Source organism: Oncorhynchus gorbuscha, linkage group LG09 (genome assembly GCF_021184085.1).
Source record: "Oncorhynchus gorbuscha isolate QuinsamMale2020 ecotype Even-year linkage group LG09, OgorEven_v1.0, whole genome shotgun sequence".
Classification (NCBI taxonomy): Eukaryota; Metazoa; Chordata; class Actinopteri; order Salmoniformes; family Salmonidae; genus Oncorhynchus; species Oncorhynchus gorbuscha.
In genome coordinates, this window is record NC_060181.1 from 25307804 (window position 1) to 25325644 (window position 17841).

The 17841-nt window shown below is 40.5% G+C and overlaps 1 protein-coding gene across 4 annotated transcripts in view; it reads left to right on the forward strand.

The window, feature by feature from the left end:
* Positions 1 to 3188: 3188 nt before the first annotated feature.
* LOC124043319 (eyes absent homolog 3-like) overlaps positions 3189 to 17841 on the forward strand; it is a 32475-nt gene continuing 17822 nt past the window's right edge. For 3 of the 4 annotated variants that reach the window (XM_046361807.1, XM_046361809.1, XM_046361810.1), the window contains exons 1-3: positions 3189 to 3348; positions 16688 to 16784; positions 17577 to 17626. In XM_046361807.1, the coding sequence (XP_046217763.1) occupies positions 16725 to 16784; positions 17577 to 17626 (110 nt within the window). In that variant the 5' untranslated portion in view covers positions 3189 to 3348; positions 16688 to 16724. Of the gene's footprint in view, positions 3349 to 16684; positions 16785 to 17576; positions 17627 to 17841 lie in introns of all 4 variants that reach the window. The other variant, XM_046361808.1, reaches the window with a different exon arrangement.

Genomic DNA, 17841 nt, shown 5'->3' on the forward strand with positions numbered 1-17841 from the left:
GGCCAGTTTGATACTAAATAGGAGTTAAGAAAATATATGGTAAGTAGTATGCTAAAATAGTAAGTAGTCAGTTTTAGCTGACTACATTCTATTCCAAGGAACACGTTTTCATACATTTTCATATCAATTTAAAAAAGCACCACACACTTGGTACATTTTGATTATTGGTGCTGGTCTCCTGGAAATATAGGCTACATTCAATTTTATGCACTGAGTGTACAAAACATTAAGAACACCTGCTCTTTCCATGACAGACTGACCAGGTCAAATCTATGATGTCACTTGTTAAATCCACTTCAAATCAGTGTAAATGTGGACAGGTTAGGATTTTTAAGCCGTGTGACATGGATTGTGTATGTTCATTGAGGTTGAATGGGCAAGACAAACTATTTACATGCCTTTTAACGGGGTATGGTAGTAGGTGCCAGGCACACTGGTTTGTGTCAAGAACTGCAAAGCTGCTGGGTTTTTCATGCTCAGTTTCCCATGTGTATTAAGAAGGTCCACCACCTAAAGAACATCCAGCCAACTTTACTCAACTGTGGAAATCGCTGGAGCCAACATGGGCCAGCATTCCTGCGGAACGCTTGACACCTTGTAGAGTCCATGCCCTGACAAATTGAGGCTGTTCTGAGGACAAAGGGGAAGGACAACTATTTTTTTTCCCATACTATTGGTCTGAAAATTTGATAAGATCTGATACGCGTAGTTAGTGCAATCCGGGTTGTTTAGGACATCCCTACCCTAATATTTCCTAAACCTATAGGGGTACTTCGGGATTTTGTCAATGAGGCCCTTTATTTCCGCAGAGTCAGATTAAGTCATGGATACCATTTTTATGTATCGGTGTCCAGTATGAAAGAAGCTGAAATTTCCAAGAAATGTCAGTGGAAATGTGCATATATATATATATAGACACACATACATACACAGTGGGGAGAATAAGTATTTGATAACCTGCACAATCGGTAGTGTTTCCTACTCACAAAGCATGTAGAGGTCTGTAATTTTTTTATCATAGGTACACTTCAACTGTGAGAGACACAATCTAAAAATCCAGAAAATCACATTGTATGATTTAAGTAATTAATTTGCATTTTATTGCATGACATAAGTATTTGATACATCAGAAAAGCAGAACTTAATATTTGGTACAGAAACCTTTGTTTGCAATTACAGAGATCATACGTTTCCTGTAGTTCTTGACCAGGTTTGCACACACTGCAGCAGGGATTTTGGCGCACTCCTCCATACAGACCTCCAGATCCTTCAGGTTTCAGGGCTGTCGCTGGGCAATACGGACTTTCAGCCCCCTCCAAAGATTTTCTATTGGGTTCAGGTCTGGAGACTGGCTAGGCCACTCCAGGACCTTGAGATGCTTCTTACAGAGCCACTCCTTAGTTGCCCTGGCTGTGTGTTTCGGGTCGTTGTCATGCTGAAAGACCCAGCCACGACCCATCTTCAATGCTCTTACTGAGGGAAGGAGGTTGTTGGCCAAGATCTTGCGATACATGGCCCCATCCATCCTCCCCTCAATACGGTGCAGTCGTCCTGTCCCCTTTGCAGAAAAGCATCCCCAAAGAATGATGTTTCCACCTCCATGCTTCACAGTTGGGATGGTGTTCTTGGGGTTGTACTCATCCTTCTTCCTCCAAACACGGCGAGTGGAGTTGAGACCAAAAAGCTTTATTTTTGTCTCATCAGACCACATGACCTTCTCCCATTCCTCCTCTGTATCATCTATGGTCATTGGCAAACTTCAGACGGGGCTGGACATTGCGTGCGCTGCAGGATTTTAATCCATGACGGCGCAGTGGGTTACTAATGGTTCTCTTTGAGACTGTGGTCCCAGCTCTCTTCAGGTCATTGACCAGGTCCTGCCGTGTAGTTCTGGGCAGATCCCTCACCTTCCTCATGATCATTGATGCCCCACGAGGTGAGATCTTGCATGGAGCCCCAGACCGAAGGTGATTGACCGTCATCTTGAACTTCTATCATTTTCTAATAATTGTGCCAACAGTTGTTGTCTTCTCACCAAGCTGCTTTCCTATTGTCCTGTAGCCCATCCCAGCCTTGTGCAGGTCTACAATTCTACCCCCGATGTCCTTACACAGCTCTCTGGTCTTGGCCATTGTGGAGATGTTGGAGTCTGTTTGATTGAGTGTGTGGACAGGTGTCTTTTATCCAGGTAACGAGTTCAAACAGGTGCAGTTAATACAGGTAATGAGTGGAGAACAGGAGTGATTCTTAAAGAAAAACTAACAGGTCTGTGAGAGCTGGAATTCTTACTGGTTAGTAGGTGATCAGATACTTATGTCATGCAATAAAATGTGAATGAATTACTTAAAAATCATACAATGTGATTTTCTAGATTTTTGTTTTAGATTCTGTCTCTCACAGTTGAAGTGTACCTATGATAAAAATACATGCTTTGTAAGTAGGAAACACTGCCGATTTTGCAGGTTATCAAATACTTGTTCTCCCCACTGTATATATTGATATAATAACCATCATATCAAAAATAAATGTAGAGTCATGCAATGATGTGTGGTCTTCCCACTATGACTCGTTGGGAAAGCATGCAGTTTATTAGGCTACAGATGAAATAAATTATGATGACTTTCACAGTGTGGTCAAAGTGCAAAATGATGATGCAGGTGCTTCTACACCTGCATTGCTTGCTGTTTGGGGTTTCCAGCCGGGTTTCTGTACAGCACTTTGTGACATCAACTGATGTAAAAAGGGCTTTACAAATACATTTGCATGATTGATGAGTGATTGAGTTTGATGCTCCTTTCCAATAAATATCAAGGGTCTTATTCTGATGACATGATCATTGATGCTTGGCTGCCGTTTGACAAATAATATAATCACGCTCTTTTATCCATAATAATCTTATTTTGTAGGTTATATGTGCGCAGTTGGCTAGAGCGCACATGCCAATACCAGTGGGCACACTTGCTATATAACGCAACAACAAAAAAAGTGAGAAAACCATTAGTAGAGTTGAAAATGCGATGGAAACCCATTTAACTTGTCTTTTTTATTAATCACATGGGAATTTAACCGCAAAGGGTATGTTTATTTGCCATACATCATCATGCACAGCCTTTTATCTGCGACAAGTCAGTCAATTTGATGCAAACATATCTAAAGTCTCCCTTAACCATTCAACATTTCAGCTTCAATCGTGGGTAGTGACGTCCCAAAGATCCCGGATTGCAAGGACCTTGCACACGGCGTAACATGAATAATCAAAACTTCCTGCTAAATAGTGGTCGAACAGACAAAGCGGTGTGGATTCAGTACGAAGATATTCGACTAAAGCAAAAATACATTACACCAATGGTAAGGTTAAGTTTGACTAACTCCAATGTAGACCCACGGGCGATAACGATTTCTAACTTTGAAAGGGAAGTTCCAACACGTTGCGGTAATACTCCGTTAGCTAGCATAGCATCATGAGAGCGTTGGCTAGCTAAAAACAATGCAGTTTGCTATGCGCTAACTAACGCTTTCTAGTTAGCTATGTTCCCGGTACTCAGCTAATTGCAATATATAAAACCATATCTATAGATTTTCGATTCATCCTAGTTTGCTAAAATGAAAAGTCCGTTGGATAAGTAACGTAGTAATTTGGCTAACTTCGCTAGACATCGTATTTGCTAGCAATAACTGGACTTCACCTTCACAAGCTGTCCTTGACTCTACAAATGTAGAATGTTCTAGTAAACGTGCCATCGCTAGCAACACTTAATCGTGTATACAGTTCCTGGATAAAGATTAATAGAAATTAGGAACCAGTGTTGGATTCAGTGTGGAGCAGTTAACGTTAGCACACCTGTTTTGGGCATGCTAATTACTTATTAGTACCCCCCCACCCACTTGTATAGAATTTAACTTGGATTTGCCTTGGAGGCAAAATTGGCTAGCTATTTTACTATCATCTGCACGCTTATCATTCAAAACGTATTGAAATGACAGTGTAAAGTCAGCCTCAGACACCCACCACCATAGCTGCCGTTAGCAAGGCTAGTATTTACACTAAAAACAGCTACCACCAGATGTCATAATTATCTTGTAAAAAACGGAATAGTCCGCAGGAAGCCTGAAATTAATTACATTTAAATGTATTCTGCCTGTTGTCCGTAGTGTTGGTCCTTATGCAGGGGGGATTGAGAAAAACAAATTAAACGGACATTCCAAACGTGGGTCTATTGTAGACCCACTTCCTCTCTGCTTACCTGGCTATATCTGGGGAAGAGTAGCTTGGGGATTCTAATATACTACACCTCATGTCAAAATCCTACACGTGCGCCATACCTGCCTGCACACGTGAAAGCAAGAACTTGTGTGGGACTTTTATTTTGACATGTCCATGAGATAACAGTTAACAGAAACTGCATGGGTCTACAACAGACTCACGTTTGTTCCATTTAGATGTTTTTTTTTCTCAAATTCCCTCGACAAGAGTACGTTGAAATTAGTCCGCCGGAAAATGTAATGTTCTTTTGTAAGCTAACGTTAACTACTAGTAACGTTAGTGTGTAAATAATAGTTGTTAAAATCAGATAGCTACCGCCACCACAGATAATGGCATGCTGCCAGCTTGTCATTGGTTTTTACCTGCGTTAGCTAGCTACTACTATGAAGGTCAAAGATTTTAATTCAAATAATTTAATTGAAACCATAGCAGGATGTTATACGAAATCCAGCTAGACAGTAGATTATTTGTTACCAATAGTCCACGAGTCAGAAAGAAGCAAGAACAGAATCCAAAGGTACATCAGTTTTCAATGGGCTGGTTTCCTTGACACAGATTTAGCCTGATCCTGAACTAAAAGCATGCTGAGCTTGCTTTTTTTTTTGGTCCATGACTAGTTTTAGGTCCAGGCCTAATCTGTTTCTGGGAAACGGGTCCTATATGTTATGTTTAATATGAATCAAGTCCAGCTCAATGAGCTACGTTATTCAGACAAAATGTATACAGTGCTTTCAGAAAGTATTCATATGCCTTGACATATTCAAAAATGTGTTGTTACAGCCTGAATTCAACATGGGTTGAATATTTTCTCTTTCACCCATTTACACACAATAACGTGTCTTTAGAAATGTTTGTAAATGTATTGAAAATATCTAATTTACATAAATATTCACACCCCTGAGTCAATACATGTTAGATACATGTTATGTATTTCTGTAGCTCAGTTGGTAGAGCATGGCGCTTGTAACGCCAGGGTAGTGGGTTCGATCCCCCGGGACCACCCATACGTAGAATGTATGCACACATGACTGTAAGTCGCTTTGGATAAATGCGTCTGCTAAATGGCATATATATATATATATAGGTAAACTTCTGAGCTTTGCATTCTTGGATTGTACAGTATTTGCACATTATTCTTTAACAAATTCTTCAAACTCTCAAGTTGGTTGTTGATCATCGCTAGACGGCCAATATTTAAAAGAAAGTCTTGCCATAGATTTCAAGACTGTCGTGTCTTTACTATCATTAGATTGAAGACTTAGTTTTTATCAAAGATTCTCTGTCATTAGTATTATGCGATCAAACTGATTAATCATGTAACCGTAATTAACTAGGAAGTCGGGGCACCAAGGAGGAAAATATTCAGATTACAAAGTTATCATTTCCTAAAATAACTTTTCAGATATTTTCTTATCTGATCCATAGTCTTCTGATGAATGAATTATTTACTTTACCTCACGTTAGTCTTATTCCAAATGTCGTAAATTGTTGGTTATCTGCACGAACCCAGTCTTCACTATGAGTCATCCATACATCAATTGTCTTAAATCCTGTATTTATTACTAAGTAATTCACAGAAATGCATAAATAAACAAACAAGGTAAATATGTTTTCAAGAAATGATAGGGGAATGTGTCCTAGTGGGCTAAACCGACATCGTGGCTTGGTGGACAAAAGGGGGAGCCAGCTGAGAAGTCACTACAGAGTGATAATTATAACAATTGAAAATCTAATCCTTTGCTCACTTGGGAACAATTGCAATCAATACATATTTACGCTCAGTGTGTCGTCTTGATCGCGGTTGAAAAGTTTGTTTCTGTTGGAGAGTTTCGTCCTCTCGCTCTCTAGTTCAGATTTACATTCATTCATTTGTTATAGAATGGATGTTTCGGTGGTTGTCGTTCTTCGCGTTCAATGATACCGAATTCCTAGCTTCAGACTAGTAATTAATACAGCCTTGTTCTTATTCTGTTGGTATCGATAGTCTAAGAGTTTAACCACGTGGTATGGTTAAAAGATTCAGCAATGGTCTGCAACCTTTGTTACTCCCGTGATTGAGAGAAACATGGTCTGGTAATAATTTCTCAAGGTTGGGTTTTATTCGGATTTGCAGAAAAGGGGCTGTCCCAGGATGCCTGACCCTACCTGGCTCAGGGGCGGTCCTCTGATTTAGTTCTCAAAAGGGAATTGGAGTTTCCTTCATTAAACAGTCCAACATCGCATTGTAAAATTGTGTAAACAGTATCATACTCACTCATTCATCTTATACAACAATTAGATGTAAACCTCATATCTGAGGCTATTATATAAACAGCGTTATGGTAATGTGGCCGCACCATCTCCCATGAGCTTCCACAAGTTGTAACAAACGGACCAGTTCGTAGCTGGATTCTTCACCGATCTTTTATACCTTTTCCGGAACATGAAATTTGTTCGGACCTCAATTCACTCTCTTATACTGTGTGGCCATGAGGCAGTGTCTTCTCCTCTGGAATTTATGACCTTCCTCTGACCACAGCAGCCTAGTTGACGGAGGCAGGGAGAGGGGGATGGGGCTTGCTGGAGCCAAAGAGGGCAACGTCATGACAACTATTTAATTAAAAAATTGTAACTAGGCCACTCAGGAACATTCAACGTTGTCTTGGTAAGCAACTCCATTGTAGATTTAGCCTTGTTTTAGGTTATTGTCCTGCTGAAAGGTGAATTTGTCTCCCAGTGTCTGGTGGAAAGCAGACTGAACCACGTTTTCCTCTAGGATTTTGCCTGTGCTTAGCTTTTTTTTTTTAATCTTAAACTCCCAAGTCCTTGCCAATGACAAGCATACCCATAACATGATGCAGCCGCCACCATGCTTGAAAGTATGAAGAGTGGTTCTCGTGATGTATTGAATTTACCCCAAACATAACACTTTAATCAGGACATAAATGTAATTTCTTTGCCATATTTTTTTCATGTTTACTTTTGTTCCTTATTGCAAACAGAATGCAGAATTATTATTTTTTTCCTGTACAGGCTTCCATTTCACTTTGTAATTTAAGTTAGTATTGTGGAGTAACTACGATATTGTTGATCCATCCTCAGTTTTTTCCTATCACAGCAATTAAACTCTGTTTTAAAGTCACCATTGGTCTCATGGTGAAATCCGTGTGGTTTCCTTCATCTCTGGCAACTGAGAGGAAAGACACCTGTATGTTTGTAGTGACTGGGTTGATTGATACACCATACAACGTGTAATTATTAACTTCACCATGCTCAAAGGGTTATTCAATGTTCAACTCCCTGGTTTTTGTGGTTGCATCAGTTTGCAATTCACAGCTCCACTGAGGGACCATATAGAGATGAGTTAAACACTATTACACACAGTGATAGTGAACTTATTTGTGCTTGCCATAACAAAGGGGTAAAATACTTATAGACATTTCAGGTTTTTATTTCTAATTCATTTGTAAAAATTCCTAATCATAATTCCACTTTGACATTATGGTTTATTGTGTGTAGGCCAGTGACACAAAACGTGGAAACTGTCAAGGGGTGTGAATACTTTCTGAAGGCACTGTAGGGCCGGTTTTCCTGGACAAAGATTAAGTCAAATCAGCACAGTGCTCCTGTAAATGTCACAATGTCTTATTAGAGGAGGCAATAATAACAGTAAGATCATCATACACACAATGTTTGCTTATCAAGACAATACTCATAGGCAGCACAGAGACATCCCAATTTTAATAAAGTTACATTTTCATTGTTGGACATAAGACTAAAAACGCCAGGAATTTTTTTTATTTTAACTTGAGAAATCTGTGCCCAAGTATCATATACAAATGTAAGAAAAGCTTGAAATGATTTTCTTTTAGCCCAACATTTGTATTTGTAATTATGTTCTTGCCCCGTGACTATCCGCTCAACAAAGAAATCCACCCACAGCTGAATCTAGTTAATGATCACTGAAGTAGACTACAGTATAGCCTATTTAAAATTAATAATAAGTAAATAAATAAAGATTCATACCTCAGTCTGTGGAGCAGGTAGGCTTGCTTCATTGTTTTGCATAAAGCATACTACAGTGCCTGTGTGTGTTGTGATTCAGCTGGCTAAAAGTTTAGTGACGGTTCTGAGAACTGGAAACACCATAGGGTAACATCAGCTGATCACTGTGTACAGTACAGCAGGTTACCTATGTCGACAGCAGGTGCCGTGAGTAGCTCGAGCTTTTGTATGGTTGTCAGGACAACCGAGATTGCATTGGGTTCACAAGCCAGATCTTAACACTGTATTAGATTATAAAGGCCAGATTCATAATATGCCTATATTCAATAGAAAATGCCAGGGCTGTTTGCAAATCTTTAAACCATCAGATTAAATTCGTATTTAACATTTTAGAAGTTTACACTGCACTGCGAATGACAGGGATATTTTTGACTTTTTATTTAGTCAAAGGTGCCCTCATTTGAATTCTTCAGCTTTGCCTTTTGATCTTAGTACTACTGGGCAGTTCTAGCATTATGGATGTTACATTTGCATGCAATATCACAACTTTACTGTCTCAGAATGCACAAAATATAAAATGTAACTTTTAATGTGTGTCTATAGTACCCCTTGGGGGCAGTGTACAGTGCATTCAGACCCCTTGACTTTTTCTACATTTTGTTATGTTACAGCCTTATTTTAGGGTTGCAAAGTGTCTGAAACTTTACGGAAAATTTCCAGAATTTCTCCATGGGAAGTTAAGCCTGGGAGTTTTGCTTGAATTCATCAAAAAAGTTAGCTTATAACAGTGCATTTTTTTGTGGGATGCACAAGGCAATTCTAGGTCTGGCATATTTTGGTTAAACTATCCCCAATTCAATGGAATTGCAACCCTATGCATGCACAGTGCATTCTTCTATCACGTGTACAGCTGATGCTCAAGATTTTTCACAGTAATGAGATCCTATTGAGCCCACACTACTACACTGTCTGAGCCAAGGACTACATGCTTTCTGGTAAGTTTTGATTACAATAATGGGTGGGGTGAATATATTTTGTATGACGTACATTCTTTTTTTTTGTTAACTAGGAAATAGTAGCCTACAGCGAAGTGTTTTAAATCATTTCTAACTTGTTTACAATTTCTTCTAGTTAGTTTTTGCTACCATGTGGGTTTTAGCTTGCTTGAGCCTGCTCACTGAGTGTTAAGTCACCTGTTTCCATGTTTAATTTTAAAACATGTATTTTACAAAAGCTGTTAAATCTATTTATCTTTACATGGAATTGTATTTTGTAACTTTTTTTCCTCTTTTTCTAATCTTTACAGGGAAATGCCACGGGCACTATGTGATGTATTGAGACATTTCACTGCAGCTAATGTAGAAGGAATAGCTCTATAAATGTGAAAATAATTTGCCAAATCCTATGTGAAGAATGCAACAAAAGTGCAGAATCATCTGGCCAAGTGCATAAAGTTCCCTCATCGCTCACAACAAGCAACCTCTGACAAAAGTCCCTCTACCTCTATTCGAGGTGAAAATAATGATTCAGACACCTTATCAATAGCATCAGCTCATGGTCCTCCTGGAATCAGAAGTTCTTTTATTCAATGGAGGAACATAGTCAGAGAAATGCTGATATGAATGTCTTGCTCGAGTTGTATATTCAACTGGTTCACCTCTGATGCTCACAGGCAATGTGTATTGGAAGAGATTTCTGAATGTTCTTCAACCAGCATGCACCCTCCAACAAGACATGCTTTATCTACTCATTTGCTGGATGTTCAAGTGAAGGTCAAGCAAATCATAGAGAAAGCAGACTATATTGCAATCATCTTTGATGGGCGGTTGAATGTAGTTAATTGTTCCTTGCCCACGAACATCTCCACCCCTCAACCAGTATTCTACAAGGGCACAGACACGCCGGTCTCTACATTGCAGATGAGCTGAAGGCAGTCATCAATGACCTTGGACCATAGAAGGTATTTGCACTGGTGATAGACAATGCTGCTAACATGAAGGCTGCTTGGTCTGAAGTGGAGGAGACCTACCCTCATGTCACACCCATTGGCTGTGCTGCTCATGCACTGAATCTGCTCCTCAAGGACATCATGGCACTGAAAACAATAGAAACACTACAAGAGAGACAAGGAAATGGTTAGGTATGTGAAGGGTCATCAAGTTATAGCAGCAATCTACCTCGCCAAGCTTAGTGAGAAGAATAAGAGTATCACATTGGACTTGCCCAGCAACACCTGTTGGGTTGGTGTTGTCATCATGTTTGACAGTCTCCTGGAGGGGAAGGAGTCTCTGCAAGAAATGGCCATATCACAGTCTGCCGATATGGACTGCCCCATCAAGAGGATCCTCCAGGATGATGTATTTTGGGGGAGAGTGGTAAGCAGCCTGAAACCTATAGCAGTAGCCATTGAACGGATTGAGGGAGACAATGCCATCCTGTCTGATGTTCAAACTCTGCCTGCAGATGTAAAAGAAGAAATCCGTACTGCCCTGCCCACTTCACTGTTGCTCCAAGCAGAGGAAACTGCAGTTCTGAAATGCATCAAAAAGCATGAAGGCTTCTGCCTGAAGCCCATACACGCTGCAGCGTACATGTTGAACCCCAAGTATGCTGGCAAGTGCATCCAGTCTGGTTCAGAGATCAAGGCCTATGGTGTCATCACTACCGTGTCTCGCCACCTTGGCCTGGATGAGGGCAAGGTTCTCGGCAGTCTTACGAGGTACACTTCCAAGCAAGGGCTTTGGGATGGAGATGCAATATGCCACCTGATGGAAGGGACTTTGTGGATCAGAGACTCTTTCGCCTGTTACCTCCATCATCCTCCAAATCCCACCGATATCAGCCGCCTCAGAGCGCAACTGGTCCACACCAGAGCACACAACAGGCTGACCAATACAAGGGTTGAAAAATTGGTGGCCATCCAGGGAAATTTGAGGCTTTTTGAGCCTGACAACAAGCCATCCTCAACAAGGTTGGAAAGTCATAGTGAAGATGAGGCCTCAGTCTGATGTTCAAGAGATTGACATTGAGAAGGTCTAAAGAGAAGACATGGACGCCTGAGAGGAAGACGACAAGCTTTAGTTTCTAGACTATTAGTTTACAGATGTATGTTGGAAACGGTTTTGGGAGATGCGATGGATCATTGGGGATTGTTCAATATGCCCTTTTGTTGTTCAGTGAAATCATCCCATGTGAAGAGTCAACTCATTTAAAGGTTCAATTTGTAACTAAATCGATTTTTTTTGGAAGGATTTAATCATTTGCAGGCTTTAATCATTTGCAATTGTCTACTTAGGTTCATGTTTCTGTCTCCATATGAGATTGTAAATATTTTTTTTAAGCATTTACATATAAATGGTGTTAATATTAATTTGCATATATTCCCATTAATTCCCACGGAAAGTTTCCACCTCTGAATATTCCCAAAAATGTGCAATCCTAGCCTTATTAAATTGCCCCCCCCCCCCCTTCAATTTACACACACTACCCCATAAGGACAAAGCAAAAGCAAGTTTTTAGAAATGTTTCCACTTGTTGCATTTTTTTTACCCCCATTTTTCTCTCCAGTTTCGAATCCCACAACTCCTCCTGCAACTCCCGAACGGGCTCAGGAGGCAAATGTCGAGTCATGCGTCCTCCGAAACATGACCTGCCAAACCGATCTTCTTAACACCTGCCTGCTTAACCCGGAAGCTAGCCGCACCAATGTGTCGGAGAAAACAGTTCAACTGATGACTGAGGTGCGCCCGGCCCGCCACAAGGTGTTGCTAGAGAGCGATGAGCCAAGTAAAGTCCCCCCCGGCCAAACCTTCCCCTAACCTGGACGACACTGGGCCAATTGTGAGCCGCCCTATGGGACTCCCAATCAAGGCCAGTTGTGATACAGCCTGGGATTGAACCCGGGTCTGTAGTGATGCCTGTAGTGATGCTAGAGCATGCAATAATGGAAATTTCACATTTACATAAGTATTCAGAACTTTACCTTTGGCAGTGATTACAGCCTTGCTTATTCTTGGGTATGATGCTGCAGCTTGGCACATCTGTATTTGGAGTTTTCCCCATTCTTCTCTGCAGATTATCTCAAACTCTGTCCGGTTATAATAATAATAATAATAATAATAATAATAATATATGCCATTTAGCAGACGCTTTTATCCAAAGCGACTTACAGTCATGTGTGCATACATTCTACGTATGGGTGGACCCGGGGGATCGAACCCACTACCCTGGCGTTACAAGCGCCATGCTCTACCAACTGAGCTACAGAAGGACCACACGGTTGGATGGGGGACTTCGCTACACAACTATTTTCAGGTCTCTCCAAAGATGTTCAAGTCCGGGCTCTAGCTGGGCCACTCAAGGACACTGACACTTGTCCCGAAGCCACTCCTGCACTGTCTTTGCTGTGTGCCAAGGGTTGTTGTCTTGTTGGAAGGTGAACCTTCGCCCCAGTCCGAGGTCCTGAGCATAGGGATGGTGCCAGGTTTCCTCCAGACGTGAAGCTTGGAATTCAGGTCAAAGAGTTCAGTCTTGGTTTCATCAGACCAGAGAATCTTGTTTCTCATGGTCTGGGAGTCTTTAGGTGCCTTTTGGCACACACCAAGTGTGGTGTCATGTGGCTTCTGTCTGTCCACTCTACCATAAAGGCCTGATTGGTGGAGTGCTACAGAGATGGTTTTCCTTCTTTCGCCGTTTTGAATCCAAAATAGGTGACCTATGTGATTTGTGTAGATCCGATGAGATAAGTTTGGGGGTGGGGGGGCTTTGGATGACTACTGGCTGTAAGCGAACAAGTGACGTGTGTTTGGAGATTTTCAGCAAAACACCGTTCCTCAAAGTTGTAATGCGTTAGTTGCTTACTGGACCCTGTCAATCTGTGTTAAATGTTAACTAGTGGTTAGTTTGATTGCTATCTGTTCACTAATGTTTTCCCTCTACAGTATGTGGTTAATTTTCAGAATGAGGGAATTAGTTGAAAATGAGGCATTGCTTGGGGATGACGCAGAATGTAGTCCCAGTGCAGGAACATCAATCAGCGGACATTTCAGAGCGCCACCTATAGTTTTCAATAAAACTCACTTTCATTAAAACACACATGCAAGGTACTGAATTAAAGCTACACTCGTTGTGAATCTAGCCACCAAGTCAGATTTGTAAAATGCTTTTCGGCGAAAGCATGAGAAGCTATTATCTGATAGCATGCACCCCCCCCAAAATACCAGAACGTCACCTAAACAACAGATTTTGCGGTAGCCGGCGCTACACAAAACGCAGAAATAAAACATTCATTACCTTTGACAAGCTTCTCTGTTGGCACTCCTATATGTCCCATAAACATCACAATTGGGTCTTTTTCCCGATTTAAATCCGTCATTGTATACCCAACATGTCATTTCATGAAGACCGGTCTGATTCAGGAAAATTCCACTTTACAAGACGCAACGTCACTTTTTAAAATTACAAAAGTTGCCTATAAACTTTTACAAATCACTTCAAACTACTTTTCTAAACCAACTTTAGGTATTAATAAACGTTGATAGATTATTAAGTTGATCACGGGGCGATCTGTATTCGATAGCAGCAAGTCTTGAAATCAACCTCCATGTTTTCACTTTCATAACATCCTGCGGTGAGCCCCAAGACAGGAAGTGCCTATCTCATCTTACCAAGGATAAAGCAGCCATAAAATGCCAGTACTGGCGACATCGTGTGGAAACTGTAGGCATTGTAATGGAATCCTCGTTTTTTTTCTGTCGCCTTAGACAATACATTGACTGGCGGATGAATATTTTGTTTTTGTTTTTGGTGAACAGTTTTCCCTGGGATTTTTACTCCTAAACACGTTCTGTTATAGCCACAGACACGATTTAACCAGTTTTAGAGACGTCAGAGTGTTTTCTATACACACATACTTATCATATGCATATACTATATTCCTGGCATGAGTAGCAGGACGTTGAAATGTTGCGCAATTTTATTTTTACAAAAAGCTGCGAAAATTCGCATCATCCCTAACAGGTTTTAAACAAGTGGATTCAGGGATCAAGTGTAGCTGGAGCTGGACCTGGTGTAGCTGGAGCTGGGCCTGGTGAAAGGAACTTTCCCCATTCTCACTTTTGTTAGCACATTGTAGAACAGATGTCCACAGCCAGAATGTGTACAATGTAATAATGTGCAGTGTAGCCCAAAGATATTGCTTTTGTTATGTTGAACTTGACAGTAACACGTGTGAGTGAGAGGGGGGATTATCTTTTTGTTTATTTATTTTTTTTACTCAGTGAATGTTGTTTTTGAACACATGTAGTCTTGTGCACTTAATCGATGTATATAGTGGCCACTATAATAGAGCAAAAATAGAATGCCTGTTTCATTATATTTCTACTTAAGATGTCCTTTTCCCCAAGTGCAATATTTATGTGTGTGGTCACAAGCATTCTATTATAAAGGCTGTCATGGCTAACTGCAATATTAGTGTATTGGTTTTTTTCTCAAGACGTCAGTGTCATTTGCAGTAAAGACCAGGCAACAAATAACATTGGATTGCTTTCTTTAAATTGTTTAGCTGTGAGTTAGGTTCACGTCAACCACTCTTTTACACCCAAGCTGATCATGTAGATCATTTTCTTTGTTTTAATTAGTTAACCTGCATTTCCTCCTAAGCAGGGATTTTTTTGTATGTTTCAGTGGGGGGAGGGAAAGTGTCACCTTTTTGGGCCCTTACCAGTTTGCATCCCTGATGCAAGGCACCACATCCTAAATAGGGTTTTTCTTCTCGTTTTGATATATCCAAATGAACCTTAACCAATTGAAGGTAAACACCAGGGTTCCCCAACTTGTGGGCTGAATTTGGTTATGTTTTTATTTCGAACCCAAAATTTTCTGAGCAATTTAAAAAAAAAATCAATTTAATTGTTGTACATAAGACTGTGAAAACATACGTGCAGTGCAGTGTCCACTTACACCCTTAGCTCTTGCCCCTTCCTTTCCACAAATATGCACTTCAGTACTCTTCCATCACCCAGGATTTCTCTGCATATCACATAACTTCTTATCAGTCAGGAGAGGCCTTGAGTTATAGGGCACATTACTGCAGGCCACTAAATAATTGCTTCTCATACACAAAGAGCTTGAATTTATCATTGAAATTGATCTCTAAGGATATATAAAATCATTTAAATGAATCTCTAAGGATATATAAAGACAATTATTCATACTAAGAAAGATTATATATCAGTTTACACAAATATTTTTAAAAAAATGTGTATAATTTTTCTTATACTGTTTGCATACAAAATATGCAAATGATACATGTACTAATCCACTTTTCAGGACACTGGATGAAGTCTGTATGTTTTGGGTCACTTTAATTAGAAAAATACACTCCCAGGACTATTTTAAAAGATCGTTGATAGAAAGATAAGTGTTTATCTGAAATTAAGAACCGTACTGCTACATATGAGAAATACATTTTAGTGTGAACTTTCTAAGCGTATCTTAGCTAAAATACATTTTCAATGTCAACAATTGCTTCAGTAAAAGTCTGAAAAATACATCTCAGAACAAGCGCACACAATGTGGTGAATACAGAAGCTTCTGAAGCTATGAGCCATCAATATCAACACTTAGATGTTATGGATATCAATGCTGAAAATGGATGGGCCTACTGACAATGAAAAGAGAAACCAATTGTAGAATATATGAACTTGACAAAAGTTAGCTTTACAGAGAAAGTTGCAAGATGATCTGATGTAAGCTGCATGGTGTACAAAAATGGTTCCTAAAAAATATGTAGTGATCCGTTTTACTAGGAAGAGTTGTGTAAATGTTTTTGGGACACGTGCCTCGATGTATATCTATAATTCAGGTGGCTGGCATCCTGTTCATGTGCACGGTTTTCTTTAACAAGTGTCTGATAAAGTAGGTCAGGTAGGAAATTCTAAAATACAATTTTCTCCCTTCTCTTCCCGCAAATGCCAGTTAGATCAGGGCTCTATGGCCAGGGCACACCGAGAGGAGGCTAAAGGGGGCGGCCGGTGGCTGAAAATGAGGTTAGATCTTATCCAGTGGACCACCTATTGATACGACAGCTTGCACCTGAACACCTAATGCCGCTCATATAATCCGCAGAGAATACATTTCCTCAAATGTAGGCTAGGTCATGTAAGGAGGCACGCTCCCCTTAATCCAACTGTAAACACCGGAGTGGTGGGGCCACGGTGCACGTGCCTCACCTGCCGCTCCCCTGCGGTAGATTAGGCCGATCGTGCATCACTTCTTCCCCAGTAGGCGACATCACGCCTCACTGTTGATCAACTCCTACGAGAGTAGGGTGGGCGGGGGGCACCCGGAGATGCGTCAGGGGGGAGGGGATCATAGCTGGCTACTTAAACCAGTGGTCCTGTCCACTCACCCTGGGCATACTGTGTTTGTGTGAAGCAGTGTCCGGACAGCCTCCCCAGACGAAGAGAGTGAAGATATGTCAGGAGGACGTGGCTCAGCAGACATGGATGACTTGCAGGACCTGCCTGAACTGCCGGTGAGTTGAGTCTCAAGACATTCATCTTAAAGGAATGGCTCACCGATTAAAAACATTTAAAAAACATTTTTATGTTACATTTGTTTATTTTGCGTCTCTGTGGGATTTTCTATTGATTCCCTGGGTCTTTTCATGGGTATCTGAGTTATTGGCGTTCAAGCAGGCAGAAATCCTGCCGGTATGACGTAGTTCGTGATAAGGTCTCACTACACTGAAATAATATATAATAATAATAATAATAGGAATATTACTTTTGGATCAAGAAAACATCTATCATACATGTCAGATTTCAATACAGGCCAATGTCATAACTCGGGAGGATATCTCCTCGAATGAGCCATTGATCATATTTTTATTACATTCCTACCTCAAGAAAAGTGTAATTTAATGGAGGGTCTAGCACATTTTTCCAATTAGTCTGCCTCTTTAGTCCAGTGCGCATTGCATGGTGCCGTTGCCAGAGATATTATAGAAAGGAGATCCAATGATTGAAGGAATATGTCCAAACGTGCCTATTTTCCTCAAGTACGTAATGTCACGATTCCAAATCTATACAATACTACAGATGGCAAGTTAATTATCTCACATCTCGGAAAAGATTTGTAATATACTTCTTGTTGACAGAATTCGTGGCAATGTTGGGTTTTTGAGTAGATTTCCCTTTAACATCACTTCACAACTTGCCAGACACTAAAGTTGACACTACCTGATTGACTACCGTAATTTGTTTCTAAGGGTTTTAAGACTTAAAGAACGGTTAACATGTCATTCATGTGTGTTTTACTTTCACAGATCAAGAAGGCAAGGCATGAGCTCAACGTTGGACTGGATAAAGAGCCACGGTCAGTTTGTTTATTTCTAACATGCTTTTTAACATGGCCCATTTTGTCTCTAGAAAGCCACTTCGGATGAATGAGATCTATGTTCTGATAATAGGTGACTGAAAGAGCAGACATTTGAGAGGGTCTGTCAGCTTTTTCAGCAGTCTCACATATACTAGAGGATCATTTTGTGATTGTTTCCTGTTGTGGGTTGTACAGTGGTGTTTGTTCTTATT